This window comes from Eucyclogobius newberryi, unplaced genomic scaffold, assembly GCF_026437365.1.
Source record: "Eucyclogobius newberryi isolate DKJ021-1_F unplaced genomic scaffold, fEucNew1.0.hap1 SCAF_8, whole genome shotgun sequence".
Classification (NCBI taxonomy): domain Eukaryota; kingdom Metazoa; phylum Chordata; class Actinopteri; order Gobiiformes; family Gobiidae; genus Eucyclogobius; species Eucyclogobius newberryi.
Window position 1 is genome coordinate 20,055,538 of NW_027316500.1, and position 17,450 is coordinate 20,072,987.

Sequence of the window (17,450 nt, forward strand, 5' to 3'; positions counted from 1 at the left end):
GTACTTTCTACATGTAGTAGTATTGCTTCAGTCTATTTTTGTTATACTCAATAACATAACTTTTTGCGATGAGCACATATTGAATTTATCAATCAAGCTACAAAAATATCACAGTACATTTCTACCAAAAAACCTTTAGGCTATGTGTGAGACCCAGAGCCATGTGAGGAGGAGCAGCTGCCGATGGAACATCACCATTTCTGGAGGAAAAGAGCACCACGCCTCCGGAGAATCAGTCCTATGCCTTTAGTGAGCTGCACCAGCTTTCCATCCCACAGAAGTTGTTCCACAAATGCAGAAAAGTTAGATTCTACCAAACTGGCAAGCATTCAGCTCTGTGTTATGGGTAGAAAAACATACACCCTTTTTCTAAATTAGGGAACCACCACATACTCTTAAAATCTATAAAATAAAATCTAGTGTAGTCCATCTTTGGACCTGGAATTAAAAAGCACTGATTGCACCGCAAATCTATAAAAAAAAATAGTCAAAGTGGTTTGTAATTCTCATCAATTATATGGTCAGATTGAGTGAGTTTCATACACAAAAGATAACCTTTTCTGTTGTTGTTGATGGATTTACTTTTTGTTTAAAAAAAATGTTTTTTAAAAAAACTGACTTTTGTAAATTAAATGAAGTGCTGTCATTATGTATTGACTAGTTTTTTATCATGAATGTACAATATACCAAATAGCTTGGATTTAGATCAAGCATTTGATTGTGATTGGACCAAGAGAAAAAAACAGAAAATTACTTAAATGGCACCATGGAAAATAAACTGTTCTCTCAGTTCTTCTTAATCTCATTTAAAATCTATATCTGTGTTCACCGTAAACCTAATGTCATTCTCCGAAGGGCTTAGGCAGAATCCACGGTCCAACATAAGCACACCATAACCAATAACTCTTTCATTTCTTTAACAAACATAAACTTGAATACATATTACAAAGTATCAAAAGAGTTTAAACAATACTGAAGAATGTGTGGTACAGATTTTCTCATAGGAAATGTTTTCCTAATCTTCGCCCATACTGCAAAATTCAAATCTGTAGCTCTGTGCAGCGGTGAGAGCTGACACCCACCCATCACAATGGACAGGAATGCTGCAGCATTAAAGAGCCAGTTAGCAGTTTAAACATAAAAATAACTAATGCACGGAAATAATTAAAAACATTAAAAATAAATTGTGAATACCTAGCCTGATGATTTTTTTAAACAAAATATTTAGGAACAGTTCCAGATTTACGGCTACACAATGAAAACATGACAAAACAAGACCAGGACCAGAGGGGTGGACAGACACAGAAATCAATACACTTCCTATGGGTCAGAGAAAACACACCAAATATTAGGACTTTGGTGCAGTGTGTAGACACAGGGGCACAGTTCCCCAGCTCTAGAGGCCAGATTGTCTAGGAGTCTCTGCTCAGGGGGAAAAAGTGGTCATCTCCAGAGAAATGCGCTGCCACAGCTCCTTAGTCTGCTTGCCTCTCTTCAGATTCTGCAGCACATCATTGAACTGCATGACTCCCACTGGCGTGAGACAGAATGCTCCCCGAGCGCTACGGATAATGTTAACAAAGTCATCGTAGTCCGCTGGTGTCAGGTGGATGAGCCGATGGTGGATGTACTGCATACACATACATACAAAACAAACATGTAAAGAGTGATTAAAGTCACACTTGTTGTTACAAACTTGTTATGCGTATAGTATTATATCAATTGTAATACTCAATTTGTCTGATTGTTAACCGGCATAAAACATTGTGCTGCTTAGAGAGACAGAGCAGCAGCAGCTGCACTTGTCACAAACTATTTGAAATGTGTTCTCAAATTACTCTTTCAACAATAAGCCAAACTAGGTTGAGAAGCCTCAATCCTACCATTGCACTTCTCAATGCACAGATTTTGACAGGTGTACCTGCAGGTATGCTTGTTGGCACCGCTGGACAAGCTGGTGAAAGGCAGGAGTTCGAAGGTGAGCATGGATGTGAGCCGGGTTTAGCCTCTGTAGAGCCTCCATGATAATTTCCTGCAGAACAAAAGGACTAAGGACTCCTTTTGCTGCCCCAACACAGAACTGGTACACATAGTTGACCCCTTGGGAGGAAAAAAAAAAAATCAAATTAATAATGCTGTGGTCAGCACTAATATATAAAAGACCATGGAGAACGAGCAGAGAGTGCCCCAGACTCTTTATAGGGAGATGATTCCTTGTACTGACCACAATCATTCGGGAAGACCACCCTGTAGTAGTGCACCTACTGCAGGTAAAGCTCCTCTGATCTGGAGGGTTGTAACTTACCCAATCGTGCAGCCAGTCCCAACAGCCATTTGACATCCTCAGTGTATGGAGGGCTGCGGGAGAAGTTGTTTGGATGATCATTGTGTGCTCGTCTCCCAAGCATCTCTAGAGCCAGCATCCCTTTAGGCAGAAAGAGTGTGATGAAATGTTTACAGTCCTTTTGTGAAATAAAAGTGAATCCAAATCAAAGTGGAAAGTTTCCTACCAACTCTGTAGGCTGAGTGGAGGTAGTGCAGGCCTTGCTGGCTGAGCGGTTGGCTGTGTTGCTCCTCCTCTGTGGGAAATGGAGGACTGACTAATGACCCTGGTTGTGATGAGAGGGTAGCCATAGAGGTTCCCTGCATGGTCTGAATAGTGGTGCCTGTATGGACACTGCCCACTAAAATAAATAAAACAGATTTAGAAAGAGAAACTGCTCATGCATTAGTAAGGAGTATAGGTATAGGTGTGAGGCATTGCCCTGACCTGCCACGGTGGTGCTGAGGGGCAAGCCTGTTTCTGTGTGGTATGGGTGCACTGCAATCTGCGTCATGGATGGGACAGGCACCCCAGGGAAGGTTACTGCAGTGGCTGCGATTGGAGGAGGGGGACCAGTTGCAACAGAGAAAGGATACTGAGCACCAATAAAGGCAGGATGCATCCCCTAACAAGACAAGTCAGAGGGAAAATGGAAAAGCAGAACAAGCACTTTTAACTTCAGCCAGCTCTTTGTAACAGAGCACTAAACCATGTACATTAATTGTTTTTCTGACCTGTGGATAAGCTGCTCCAGCAACAGGGAAAACAGTTGGTCGTGGGACATGCTGCAGAGGGTGTCCCAGGTACTGAGGGGTGCAGACAGTGGGAAGGTGGGCCTGCAAAGTGGTGTAAGGATGCAGGCCTTGGCTGTGGGCGTGGGCTATGGCTTGGGCAGGTATAGCATGGGACTGGTAGATGGTGGAGCCCACAGAGATGACCGGAACTACCGCTGTAGCAGTGACAGATGCAGTGACAGTGGCCATGCCCGAGGCATCTATGTTGGTACCATTGTCAAGGACACAGTTTGCCTCTGGGGGACGCCTGCCTGAGCCCCCATTAGCTCCACAGCGACTGGACACCTCACGCTGTTGCCCCGAACTTCCACCAACTGACTGCTCAAACAGCCAGTACCACTGATGGGCCACCTCAAAGAGCACCTCCGGGTATACCCCACCACCCTTTGCCGCTTCCTCCACTGCCATGCAGGCTTTCTCCAGCATAACATTGTCCTGAGGCAACAGTGGAAAACATCAAATCAATTAACTTATTGTAATGTAACTTAATGACATGACCATTCAGAAACAGCAGAACCTCTAGAGCAGGTTTTGTTCTTGTGTGGGGATGAGTTTAATGTATAAACATACAGTAATACATTTTATTTATGATGTTTTTTCGATTTTTAGAAAATACCTTTAAGAAAATTATTCAATTGAACAATTAAAGTCAGTCAAGGAATAAAATATATACAGAACTATTACGAAGACGAATAAAATCAAAACTGTTATGGAGGATTTTTTAATTAAATGTTGAGTGATTAGATGAAAATGGGATAAGAAAATGTGGCATTGCCACTGAAGTGGCTGTCTAAAAAAGCAGTTTTGCCGAATAGGGTATAAGACACAAAGTTACCTGTTCTTTGCACTGCACTAGAGCTCTTTGAATTTCATTTGGATTGAGGGCATGAGCATGAGGCAGACAGCTCAGAGCCAGTTCTGCTGCTGCTCGGACCATATTGGGATCTCTGGCCCTGGAGGCTCGGTCTGCCAAAGACGCCACTTCTGGTGGTGTCAGGTGACCGTCCCAACACTCCACCAAGATATTTAGAGCAGCACTGCCGATCTCCATGGCCTGGCCTGAGGGCAATATATGATCCAGACATAATTAACATGGCACAGAAAAATACTGTTTATTGAATATGATGCAAACAAAGGGAACCCTCACCAGTAATCCAGGACACATGTGAGGAGTAAGTCCTGGACAGCCAGTTAGGAGACACAAAGTTGTGGAGGCCAAGAGCATATAAACCAATCTCAAAGGCACAGAGATGCAGGTTCCTGTGAGGACCCTGGTGGCCCCCGCTGGCTGAAGGTTGAGTGAATATAGATGTGGATGAATTCCCTCCAGCTTTGATCAACACGGTCTTGGCCAGCTCAAAGTAGAAATGAGCAGCAGCCTCCGATGGCTGGTTGGGAACATGTGGAGCATGACATTCTGGGCGCCGCCCTTTGTATCTGAATAAGAGATTCTCATTTAAAGTGATTATAATGTATATTACAGATGTAACAGCCTATTTTAGTAACAAATAATCCTGTGCTCTCCTGTTATGAATTAAGACAAAAGCTATAAAACATTCTCACCTGCTTGTGTCAGTATTTTTGGCCCTAGCTCCTCCCCCTGCCCTGCGTGAGCCACTGGAGGATGATGAACCCAAAGAATCTGATGAGGAGCTGCTGATGCTGTCACTGTCTTGCCCCCTGCCCCAGGATGCTGCAGCCCAGCCTCCCCGCAGAGGCCTGCGGCTCAGGGTGGGCGAGCTGTCAGAGGTGGTCTCTGGAGCACTACTGTCAATACTGGCCATTCCTGTCAAATCAGAAGTAAAGTTACAATCAGTAACACACAAACAAATGCATTATATTCAGGATAATTTAACATAATTAGTGCACTCTGATGTGGCCTCTGTGCACACTAGATTGTGTTTCATTTAGTTCACCGTTTGCTTGGTCATTGTTCATATGCACCGCTCATCATTCACCCCAAATACTGCACCATGAGCCAGATGATGCACCGAGCATCTAGGACTATTAAAAAGGTTGCATAGTGAATGTATTGAACACCTTGCAATGTAACTTACACCTGAAAGCTTTTAACTGGTGACAATATGTAGGATCTGCACCTGAGCAATGATGTATGATTTATGGAATTAATTAATTAATCAACCTACTACCAATGATACCCTTTAAGTATTCTGCGAGTTTGTGTCTTTCCCTCACAGCAGAGCCAGATGTGGAGGAAGGCAGACACAGGTGAATTGGCTCACACAGAGATCATGAAATGTGATGACTGCCCACATTATGTTCTCTACACGCTAAGCAACAAAATGGTGCGTGTTTGATTACTCAGAGAAATGAGTCTAACGAGGAACTGAATTTAGACGTGACTAAGATACAGTGTAACCTGTAATAAAATTATGATTTCTTGGCTCGCCAAAACGTTTTGTTTTTTGACTCGTCACCAGCACTGACACACAACCACATTTCCATTGCAGCTACTCTCAGGTAGCTGTGTTGAATATTGCTAAATATACAGCAGGATGAGGCACACTTTTAACTTCAGAGAAACGTAGGCTCAGAAGAAAATATGCAATTAGTCATATGTGTCGCATTAGACACATCGTGGCCCTCTCCTTGAACCGACACCTTAACGTGGTGGAGGGGTTTGAGTGCCCGAATGATCCCGGGAGCTATGTTGTCGGGGGCTTCATGCCCCTGGTAGGGTCTCCCAAGGCAAACAGGTCCTAGGTGACGGGTCAGACAAAGATCGGTTCAGAAGCCCCCTATGATGACAACACAAACAAGGCAGTTTACGTCGCCCGGATCGGCGTCACCGGGGCCCCATCCTGGAGCCAGGCCTGGGATGGGTGCTCCATGGCGAGCGCCTGGTGGCCGGGTCTTACCCCACGGGGCCCGGCCGGGCACAGCCCGAAAGAGCGACGTGGGGCCGCCCTCCCGTGGGCCCACCACCCGCAGGAGGATCCATAAGGGGCCGGTGCAGAGAGATCTGGGCGGCAGTCGACGGCAGGGGCCTCGGCGACCAGATCTCCAGACACAGAGACTAACTCTGGGGACATGGAATGTCACCTCGCTGGGGGGGAAAGAGCCTGAGCTTGTGCGGGAGGTTGAGCGATACCGACTAGATTTAGTCGGCCTCACCTCCACGCACAGTTTGGGCTCTGGAACCCATCTCCTTGAGAGGGGCTGGACGCTCCACTTCTCTGGTGTTGCCCGCGGGGAGAGGCGGCGGGCTGGTGTGGGCTTGCTGATAGCCCCTCAGCTCAGCCGCCACGTGTTGGAGTTTACCCCGGTGAACGAGAGGGTCGCGTCCCTCCGCCTTCGGGTGGGGGACAGGTCTCTCACTGTTGTGGCGGCCTACGGGCCGAACAGCAGTGCAGAGTACCCGGCCTTCTTGGAGTCCTTGGGAGGGGTACTGGACAGTGCACCGACCGGGGACTCCGTTGTTCTACTGGGGGACTTCAACGCCCACGTGGGCAATGACAGCGACACCTGGAGAGGGGTGATCGGGAAGAACGGCTTCCCCGATCTGAACCCGAGCGGTGTTCAGTTATTGGACTTCTGTGCTAGCCACGGATTGTCCATAACGAACACCATGTTCAAGCACAAGGGTGTCCATCAGTGCACATGGCACCAGGACACCCTAGGCCGGAGGTCAATGATCGACTTTGCTGTCGTGTCATCAGACCTCCAGCCGCGTGTCTTGGACACTCTGGTGAAGAGAGGGGCAGAGTTGTCAACCGATCACCACCTGGTGGTGAGTTGGATCCGCTGGCGGAGGAGGAAGCCGGACAGACTTGGCAGACCCAAGCGCATTGTGAGGGTCTGTTGGGAACGTCTAGTGGAGCCCTCTGTCAGTAGGGTATTCAACTCGCACCTCCGGGAGAGCTTCTCCCATGTCCCGGGGGAGGCTGGGGACATTGAGTCCGAGTGGACCATGTTCTCCGCCTCCATTGTTGATGCGGCTGCTCGGAGCTGTGGTCGCAAGGTCTCCGGTGCCTGTCGTGGCGGCAACCCCCGAACCCGGTGGTGGACACCGGAAGTAAGGGATGCCGTCAGACTGAAGAAGGAGGCCTATCAGGCCACTCTGGCTTGTGGGTCTCCGGAGGTCATCGACGGGTATCGGCAGGCCAAGCGAGCCGCGGCTCGTGCTGTCGCAGAGGCAAAAACCCGGGCCTGGGAGGAGTTCGGGGAGGCCATGGAGGAGGACTATCGGTCGGCACCAAAGAAATTCTGGCAAACCGTCCGGCGCCTCAGGAGGGGGAAGCAGTGTCTCACCAACACCGTTTACGGTGCGGGTGGAGGCCTGCTGACCTCGACTGGGGATGTCGTCGGACGGTGGAAGGAATACTTTGAGGATCTCCTTAATCCCTCAGTCACGTCTTCCGAAGAGGAAGTAGAGACCGGGGACTCGGGAGGCTGGCTCATCCATCACCCAAGCTGAAGTCACTGAGGTTGTTTGCAAACTCCTCGGTGGCAGGGCTCCGGGGATGGATGAGATCCGCCCTGAGTACCTAAAGTATCTGGATGTTGTAGGACTGTCTTGGTTGACACGTCTCTGCAACATCGCGTGGCGTTCGGGGACCGTGCCTCTGGACTGGCAGACCGGGGTGGTGGTCCCTCTGTTCAAGAAGGGGGACCGGAGGGTGTGTTCCAACTACAGAGGGATCACACTCCTCAGCCTCCCGGGTAAGGTCTATTCCAAGGTACTGGAATAGACCGGTACTTTTCGTCCCGGTCGTGGAACACTGGACCAGCTCTATACTCTCGATCGGGTGCTCGAGGGTTCATGGGAGTTTGCCCAACCAGTCCACATGTGCTTTGTGGATCTGGAGAAGGCTTTCGACCGTGTCCCTCGGGGTGTCCTTTGGGGGGTGCTCCGGGAGTACGGGGTCCGGGGCCCTTTGCTCAGGGCTGTCCGGTCCCTGTATGACCGGAGCAGGAGCTGTGTTCGCATTGCCGGCAGTAAGTCAGACCTGTTCCCAGTGCATGTTGGACTCCGCCAGGGCTGCCCTTTGTCACCGGTTCTGTTCATAATTTTTATGGACAGAATTTCTAGGCGCAGTCAGGGGTCGGAGGGTGTCCGGTTTGGGGACCACAGGATCTCATCTCTGCTGTTTGCAGACGATGTTGTCCTGATGGCTCCATCAAACCCGGACCTGCAACATGCACTGGGACGGTTTGCAGCCGAGTGTGAAGCGGCTGGGAAGAGAATCAGCACCTACAAATCCGAGGCCATGGTTCTCGACCGGAAAAAGGTGGCTTGCCCTCTCCAGGTGGGTGGGGTGTCCTTGCCCCAAGTGGAGGAGTTCAAGTATCTCGGGGTCTTGTTCACGAGTGAGGGAAGGATGGAGCGTGAGATCGACAGGCGGATCGGTGCAGCGGCTGCAGTGATGCAGTCGCTGCATCGGACCGTTGTGGTAAAGAGGGAGCTGAGCCGAAAGGCAAAGCTCTCTATTTACCGGTCGGTCTGTGTTCCTACCCTCACCTATGGTCATGAGCTTTGGGTAGTGACCGAAAGAACAAGATCGCGGATACAAGCGGTCGAAATGAGTTTCCTCCGCCGTGTGGCAAAGCGCTCCCTTAGAGATAAGGTGAGGAGCTCGGCCACACGGGGGGAGCTCGGAGTAGAGCCGCTGCTCCTCCACGTCGAGAGGAGCCAGCTGAGGTGGCTCGGGCATCTGTTCCGGATGCCTCCTGGGCGCCTCCCTCGGGAGGTGTTTCAGGCATGTCCCACCGGGAAGAGGCCCCGGGGAAGACCCAGGACACGCTGGAGAGACTATGTCTCTCGGCTGGCCTGGGAACGCCTCGGGATCCCCCCGGAGGAGTTGGAGGAAGTGTCTGGGGAGAAGGAGGTCTGGGAGTCCCTGCCCAGACTGCTGCCCCCGCGACCCGGCCCCGGATAAAGCGGCAGAAGATGGATGGATGGATGGATGGTGTCGCATTAGATAGATATTCTAAAGGACAACCCTGTGACGCGTACATTTATTCATTACAAATGTATGTGATCAAACTTGACGAGTGCCTGGTGCCGGTCAGCGTCGCACCACACATTCGTTCAAACAGAGCGGTTTAGTAAGCATCAGATTGTAGCAGCCAGGTTCTCAATGGCCCAAGCATACTTGGAGAGAAAACTACATCAAACATCGAACCAAACAGCGCTTGTGAGGGAAACTGCCTCAAATGGTTGTTTACCCGTGTGCTTTTTCTTTTGCCTTACAGGTGACCCCCAGCACCGCTGGTTGTAGCCATAGCGAGCTCCCAAGGCTAAGCGGCTTGGCACAGTGGTCTCCAACTTGAATAGTGCCGTCTCATTCTGCTGCTCGCTGGATGTAGAAGGTCCATCTGTAATAACAATGCAAAAAAAAAAAAATACATTTCATGGGACCATTCTCCCCCTATGAAGATTGCTATTTGTGAAAGTGGTGCACAGCCCAGACTAAAGATAGAGCAATATACTGTATTTTTACATAATATGAAATTACTATGAAGATGCACACAATCTGTCAACAGTGCACTGCTCTACAAAAGTATAAGAAAATAATTTAAATGGTAAAGCATATTCACATTTGGCGCAGTGCCCTCTTTGTGTTCAAACAAAGCGTCATGGATTTTTTTCAGTCAAGCCCAAATATCAACGCTAAAGCGCAAACGTCAACGCTAAAGCGCAAACGCCAATGCTAAAGCGCAAACATTAACACTAGTGCAAACATCAAACAATTAATATACTAATCCATCTCTACCCTAGACTGGCATATGAAAACACAGGGTTTAATTAATTATTAATCATACCCTGAATTAAAAAAGGATGTTAAGAAAACTGGATATTTAGCTTTATAAAGCACATGATCAACCATTTTTATGAGATCCACCAGAACAGAAATGTGTGCAGTGTGTTTTTTTACCATGCTCTTTGGCCTCTGTGGCAGTCTCTCCAGATAAAGTATTCTGCATTTGGTTGAGTTCTTGCTGACTGTTCATCTCCTCAGGAGCCTGGCTCACAGCAGTGGACTGGTTAGTGGTAGAGGCCGGCAGAGTCGTAGCAGAGGAAGTTGTGTGTTTGGAGAGTCCTCCAGAAGTTCCTCCGACTCCGTGGCTCGTAGTGGCATGTTTGGATGGGCTCCGCTGACTGCTCGCTGCAGGTTTACTTGAGTAGAATGAGCTTAGGGTCTGGGGCTTGTGAGTCTGACTTTCTCTGTCCAACAGCTTGTCCAGTATCTAAAAAGAAATCTTACTTACAACTCTCATTTTATAAACGGTAATAAAAAAAATAACAGGCGGGCCGAGAGCGTATATACATTTCATTAGTGAAAACATAGGTCTTCGTTGAAAGAGGAATATATTTTTCTAAGCGAGTGTTACAACTAGAGATTCTAGCACATTTTCACAAAATTCACACTTTTATCCCTTTTCTCAGGCAAACGCCTTCAGGTGAACGGTCTGCCTAGTCATTCCCCAGGTTCACAATAAATATTTTCATAGGGCCCTGAGCTGTATTCAGTTTTTAAGTTGTGGTGGAATTTATTATCTAATAACTATAATAATTACGACTTCCCAGTTTTATACTGGGAACATATTGAATACATCTTCTGTTACGGTATGGAGCACAGCAAAAGTTGAAACTCGGGTTGGCAGGGTTTGTGCCAGCACGAGAATATTCCGAGATGCGCTACTGGCTTAGCAGAGGACAAGTCACGCATCGTGATAGCTGTCCCCTGTTATAGCCTCAAAAAGTACTAGAGAAAAGTTACCGATCACCAAACTCAAGCAAATACAAGTGGTGATAACATTTATTTGGATTGCCTGAGAAATTTAGATAATGTCAGCAGAAAGCAGGGCCTTCCTTCAGAGGTAATCTATAAACCACACATAAAAGACCGTCAATTAAGACAGCTTGTTTGACAACTTACCTTCTTGAGCTTGCTCTGGTCATCTTTGTATGTTATCATAAGGGCTAAGGCCAAGTCTCCTTTCACTCGCCGAGTTCCTTCACATAGAAGAGGATGCTCTGCTTCACTCACTGTAGTCTTCATACCTGTTCAATAAGAAAATGTAAGGGTCAGCCCCAAGAAAATGCACGCAGACGCGCACGTTTGGATGGAAGTCAAAATGGTGTTTTTCATACTTGCTGCAAGTGTGGGGAGAAGCCTGAGATGTAGTGCGGATCAAATCATTCTAAGAATTGAGAGACCCTTCACACTATGAATGCGCTCTTATTGAGTATTAGGACAGGTTCATTGTGTCTGCATTTTCGATGGAATGTTGCTTATTGATGACATAGATAGAGGAATTCTGTTTTAGAACTCAGCACTACTTTGTGTAATTTTTCACTTTTATTAATTTCTTTCCACATACTGCATTTTGACCGATGTAACATGATGATAAATATTTATCATAGTGGTCAGCAGCACATGGCAGTCTGATTTTGTCACAAAATGCCAATTTGTATATATATTAGGAAAAAGTTGGGTACCCCACCTGTAATATGTGTACCTACATTATATGCCTTATACCATAGAATTTGTTGAAATTAAATTAGAAGCAAATTTACCAAGTGCAGCGACAGCAGCTTCAAAACCCAGCTCCTCATCACCAGGCATCTCGTTATTCCGGTTGCGACTTGGAGGACGGGAGCCTGTTGGTGATACAACTGGACAAAAGCAGAACATTATGTAAGTGTGAATACTTACGTTTGCAATGATCTGTTCTGTACAAGGTTATGCCTTACCAGGTGTACACAAGACATCGAAAATGAAGCTTGCTAACATGAGAGGCAGCACAGGTCGATAATCACAAAAGTTGCCATCTCTGAGCTGTTCGCCGCGCTCTCTGATTGCGGACATCTCCACTAGGCCCAAAGGAATCTTCTTTAGCAGAGCCACAACCTCGGACTCTTGGTAAGCAAGCTTGACCTGTCACCACACAGAAAACCTTTAACAATCTAAAAACGCTTAGACCACACTCTGCCGATTGTAAATCCTTTAAAATGCAATGTGATCAGAATGTTCTATTCTGGAATTAAGGCAACTAGAGGAAAAGTGACAGAGACAACGCATTTTCAACTATTAACTGACATCAGCTCTAATAATTAAAAAGCCACTTTTAAATTGCCAGTAAGGTTTTCTTTTCCGTTACAAATGGATGAAAATAATATTTTCTAGGCTCAAAACTGTATTCAAGCATTACAGAAATAATCATTTGTGGTTAAGGATGTAAGGTAATTTGTAAACTGTTATTGTCCAGTAAATACAGAAAATCCGTACATTGCCAAGTGTATGGTATTAATTGCTTGAGAAATATTCTGTAACCAATTCCAATTCCCCCATTGTAATAGCCATTGTTTCATATAAATTTTACCTTCATTTGTCACCATTCTAGAAATTTGACTTTCTTTACAAACAAATCTACTGTAAATGACCTATAACCACACATTTTCTTTTGCCTACAAGGAGCTGATGAACTTTATTATTCAGTAATATGAGAGGAAAAGTAAGCTTCATCTTCACTACTAGTATTGCACAGAAGAATTGAATTTAGTAAAGACATAAGGGAGTAGCAAAAACAATAATGTGTAAAATAAAGAGACCTCCAAAGCTTTGGTGGATGCTGGGGGCCTCTGCAACTCTAGGGAGAACATGCCGGTGCAGAAGGCCAGGTTGTGAAGCTCCAGTCTTTCACTGAGCACAGTGAGGAGAAAAGCAGTTTTTGACAGAGTGCTGGTGGCAGTCTGCGTTTGTCGACTTGTGGACACCTTGCTCTTTTTACCCTTAAAAACACAAAAATGTAAGTTGTTTTTTAGCAAATGGACAAGACATAAACACTAACATGATAAACTCATTAATAACTTCATTTAATCACCTGTATTGTATTTCTCCATTTAAAACAAATAAATAAGAGTTGTAAGAGGCGGCCCGCCAAGCCATTTACCGGTAGTCTGGCTCTGGCTCACAGTCCAAAATCAATACTTAATTTATTTTTTCTAATATAGACCTAGGCCTGATAGGTTAAGCTATAAAGCAGGAAACGGGTCTTGGGCTATGTTGATAGATATAGTTTGTTTAGTCTTGGATTGAACCTGGTCGTGTCCTAGGTCTGCGATGATATGCAGATTTCAGGTTAATACGGTTTGCATTGCCTGGGTTACTTTAATTGCTTTGGTCCCGTTTTTAATGATGTGACAGAGCAATAGTGTTATATTTGTTCACTTCCGTCGATTTCTGTGGTTGAATTGCACCGCTGAGAGTTGTTTATGGATCTTATTCAACTTATTCCAGAAGTCCATCTGGGCGATGCTTTATGACGCAATCCTTGTTCCGGTTGTATTAGTTAAGATAGGACTGGCGACCTCGAGAAAATTAGTTCTACACAGACTAAAAGGCTGTTTACGGGCTGCAAAGGAATCGATGCATTGTAGACTTGGTGGTCACATGAACATTGGATACTTTATTACATATATATATATATATATTTATTTGATTGCTTTTTAAAAGTTGATTTGCTGTAGAAAATAAAGCTGAATTGCTGTGGAGCTGAATTCTGCTTTTGCACTGATCAGAACGTCACACACTGGACTCTGACTCAATGTGAATAGCTGATTTACTTTAGATACTAACCTTTTCCACCTTTAAGTTCCTCTCATTGCTCTAATAAGCGGAAAAGTTGAGTGTTACAACGTCTGTTGGCGTTATTATTTATCTGTTCTTATTTAGTCAGAATCTCCAGCGCTGTAAAAGCGTTTTCTAGCCACTGACTGACGCAGGAAGTGGGTCATTCTCACATACACTACCTGAGGGATAATCTCCATGTGGACATATACAACCATTCAAATATGAAACATGAGAATTTGTTTTTTTGCCATACCTTGGTCTGAGGCTGCTCAACTTTCAGGTCCGGGGGGTTTGCTAGCAGGTCTCTGGCCAACTCTACAGCCAGCCTACAGGCCTCATTACTGTATCCATGCGCATGAAGAGCTTCAGCACAGGCAAACACCACCTGCACATAATATTGGGAAAATATGACTTAACATATACATTAATCTAAAAATATAATTTAAGATTTTACCTCCATGCGGCCTTCCTGTTCCAGAGGCTTTATGCCTGCAAAGATGTCTGGCTCATCGTCTTGTTGGTTTTCCACCAGCTGTCTGTCTGCTCCCTCTTCCGAGGCTGCACTCAGGTAGTAGGCTTGATAGTCATCATCTCCCACAGCGGGGTCCTCTCCTCCCTCTGCTCCCCTGCCTCCACTTGCCCCAGCCTCTTTTTGTTCCACAGGGGGCTTGGAGTTGATGGGAACAGGATCTGGTTTCTCTACGGAGGCCACAGAGAGGCCTGGATCTACTTCCTCCTTCCTAACAAGGATTGGTCCAGACTCATTGTCCTTCTCTGTACCATTGGACCTCACTATTAGGACGGTCTCACCAGCAGTCAAACACGGGAGCTCAGAAGCAGGCGGTGCAGCGGGACTGTGGCGCTTTGAGTCAAACATCTTGTTTGATCCAGTGCCGCTTTTGCGGGGCTCTCGGAGCAAAGGGCTGGGGGAGGGAAGCATCTCAGGAGGTGGAGGCAGGAACTCAAAAGTGTTACTGGCCTCCGCTCCCAAAGCTAGGCTGCAGCCATCGTCTAGACTGAGCTCAGCCATGTCAGGCTCTAGTGAACTGTCCTCGCTGCTAGTTCTGCGCTTGTTGCTCGAGTGCTTCCCTCCACCTAACGCCCCACTTCCAGCCCCCTTTCCACCAGCTCCCCCCTGGGAAATCTTGAGCTTCCCTCCAGATGAACTTCCACTTTTGTACATACACTTTCCTCCAGCATCATCTACAGAAAGTGCCATGCTACCACCTAGCCGCACCAGCATTCCACCTCCTCCACTCACTGACAGGCCTTTCCTCTTACACAGCACACTCTCCTTAGGACGCACTGCTATCTCCTGTTGGGATCCACGCACAGCCCCCCCCTCACACTTGCCACACACTTCTGTAGAATCACCAACTGCTGTGACCGCTGTCGCTTTGACTCCTCTGTGGTTGTGAAGGGCTCTGGACCAGCAGAAGTTTGCACTCTTTTTATCAGCGCTGCAGTAGGTAATTCCCTCCAGAGGGTAAGCCACCTCCCAGTTGAAATAACAGGATTCCAGAGCAGGTTTGAAACCTTGGAACAACTTGTCCAAGGACTTCCGATGCTGACCACGCTTCACAATTTCAATTACTTTTAAATGCCAGAGTTTCAACTGACTGGCCATTTCCATACGTCTGAAAGACAACATAGATTATATTAGTTAAAAATGATATCAAAAATATAAAAAATGTCTACAAGGCCACAAATGTGATTACCAATTAAAAACATTTAAAAAAAAACTATAAATAAAGCATGCACCCTCCTCCGTCCCTCCTCTGTCCCTCCTCTGTCCCTCCTCTGTCCCTCCTCTGTCCCTCCTCTGTCCCTCCTCTGTCCCTCCTCTGTCCCTCCTCTGTCCCTCGGCAGACAGGTGACTGACCTGCCCCGTCTGCACAGCTGAGAAGAGCCAGAGGGAGGGGAAAGGAGAGCATTCAGATAAGCTCTATATTTGGAGCCATGTGGCTCTGTGTTGTGCCATTTCTTCATAGTTTCATGCACAAACAAAGACAGACAGTGTCTGAATGACACTAAAAACGAAACGTCATTTAGCTTTCTTTCTCTGTTACGATTATTTCCGGCTAATCTTTAAAAAATCTCTAAGCTGTGCTGCCCGGAAGTGGAGGCAAGTGAAGCGGACTCGCTCGGAGCACCGCAAAGCAGAGTAAGCAGAAGCTAAAGATTTAAAAGCCGTTTTTAAGAAAATGTATTTTGAACCGAGAAAAAGTTCATGACACGAAAATAGGCAAAAATTACTCAAGTCAGGTTTAAGCTAGTAATAACCTATACAGATATTTAATTCTGTGCTACCAACAGAGCTCCTGAAAAGACTCCTTTGGAGATGAATGCTGCACAGCCAAAAACACTTTGCGATGCAGAACGCCGGGTCATACAGTGGATATAAAAAGACCAGAATAAATCAATTCAGAACTTTTCCACCTTTAATGTGTCAGTTCATACCAAATGCTGGTACCACCATATTTTCAGTGATAACTTTGTTCAGCCGATAGAACTCTAGTACATGTTTGCATCATCCGTTTCTAGTTATTGACGGCACTCTAGTCAAGACCCAAATTATTTCAAGTATATAATGCTTTTAACACTATTTATATACAACACAATACACAAAAGACGTGAAAACCCAGGGTAGAGGTGCAGAGAAGTGAAATAAACGCACGTCTCACAGCCACACAAACATGGTATTACTAAACGTCCGCATTTAACAGAAATGACGCTCTGAAGTGAACTGGCGCAATAAAATAAAAATAGTAATAAAAAGTGTTTCGTCTTTAGCAAGGGCAAGAAAAGTACACAAATTAACTGCATAGCAATAAGATATGAGACACAGACCTGCATGGACTCATGGTAGGGTCCAGTACTGCGAGTCTCCAAAGCACAACCATCTCATCACACATGCTGGCGCAGGCATGAGCTGCCACCTCTGACTGGCCATTGCTGCGACCAGTGTGGCCACTCGCACTGCTGTGGGAGGCCGAGGTGCGTACGCTGTACCACCAGCTGATGATCTGGGAAAAATGAACAATCATCTTTAAAAAGGTTTCTTCGAGGTGTAAGAATAGAGGCAATAAATAATGAGTGAGGCAAATAACGCATGTTATTTATAAACCTGTTTGTACAGCTTAGAATCCTGAACACAGGAGCAGCTGGTGATATATAAAGCGTCATTTGAACAAAACCCACCAAAATATACTCTTTTAGGGGTCCTCACCAATGAGATGGGGCCACACTTTTTTCTGAACAGAAAACCATTAAAAAAAAATGGTATGTGATGTGACAATTGTGATGCGACACATGTATGTGACGTTGCATGTAAATGCAAATCTTAATAAAAAGAAATTCCAGCAACAATGATCCATGGCACCCCTGCACACATGCCATGACCCCCACTTTAAGAAAGCCTGATATAAATTGCACATACTACTATTGTAAAAATACATGTATTATTTCTGCCGCAACACTGATATGTAAATGAAAGTATACAGCAAACATTTGCCCGGACCAGCATCCAGATCCAAATCTGCCAAGTGTTTGGTTCAACAACACTGCGAAGTCTTGGACAGATTAAAGCCTATACTCAAACAGAATAACAAGACATGAACAAAAAAGCCCTGCACATGCAGGGAAGTGCCAGTACCACATAAAACCCAGTCCAGAACTAGCATGTGTAGAACAGTGGCACTCAAAGCAAACCTCATCTGCGCACAAGAGTCC

At 46.1% G+C, this 17,450-nt stretch overlaps 1 protein-coding gene across 1 annotated transcript in view; it reads right to left on the minus strand.

The window, feature by feature from the left end:
• Positions 1 to 893: 893 nt before the first annotated feature.
• zswim8 (zinc finger, SWIM-type containing 8) overlaps positions 894 to 17,450 on the minus strand; it is a 29,803-nt gene continuing 13,246 nt past the window's right edge. The window contains exons 9-26 of the mRNA XM_072437229.1: positions 16,569 to 16,744; positions 14,173 to 15,355; positions 13,972 to 14,103; positions 12,698 to 12,877; positions 11,840 to 12,023; positions 11,663 to 11,761; positions 11,022 to 11,146; positions 10,017 to 10,329; positions 9,307 to 9,456; positions 4,681 to 4,903; positions 4,265 to 4,554; positions 3,953 to 4,176; positions 3,058 to 3,552; positions 2,771 to 2,948; positions 2,511 to 2,684; positions 2,306 to 2,425; positions 1,922 to 2,100; positions 894 to 1,630 (exon numbers count right to left, since the gene is read on the minus strand). Of these exons, the coding sequence (XP_072293330.1) occupies positions 1,427 to 1,630; positions 1,922 to 2,100; positions 2,306 to 2,425; positions 2,511 to 2,684; positions 2,771 to 2,948; positions 3,058 to 3,552; positions 3,953 to 4,176; positions 4,265 to 4,554; positions 4,681 to 4,903; positions 9,307 to 9,456; positions 10,017 to 10,329; positions 11,022 to 11,146; positions 11,663 to 11,761; positions 11,840 to 12,023; positions 12,698 to 12,877; positions 13,972 to 14,103; positions 14,173 to 15,355; positions 16,569 to 16,744 (4,629 nt within the window). The 3' untranslated portion in view covers positions 894 to 1,426. The remainder of the gene's footprint in view (positions 1,631 to 1,921; positions 2,101 to 2,305; positions 2,426 to 2,510; positions 2,685 to 2,770; positions 2,949 to 3,057; positions 3,553 to 3,952; positions 4,177 to 4,264; positions 4,555 to 4,680; positions 4,904 to 9,306; positions 9,457 to 10,016; positions 10,330 to 11,021; positions 11,147 to 11,662; positions 11,762 to 11,839; positions 12,024 to 12,697; positions 12,878 to 13,971; positions 14,104 to 14,172; positions 15,356 to 16,568; positions 16,745 to 17,450) is intronic.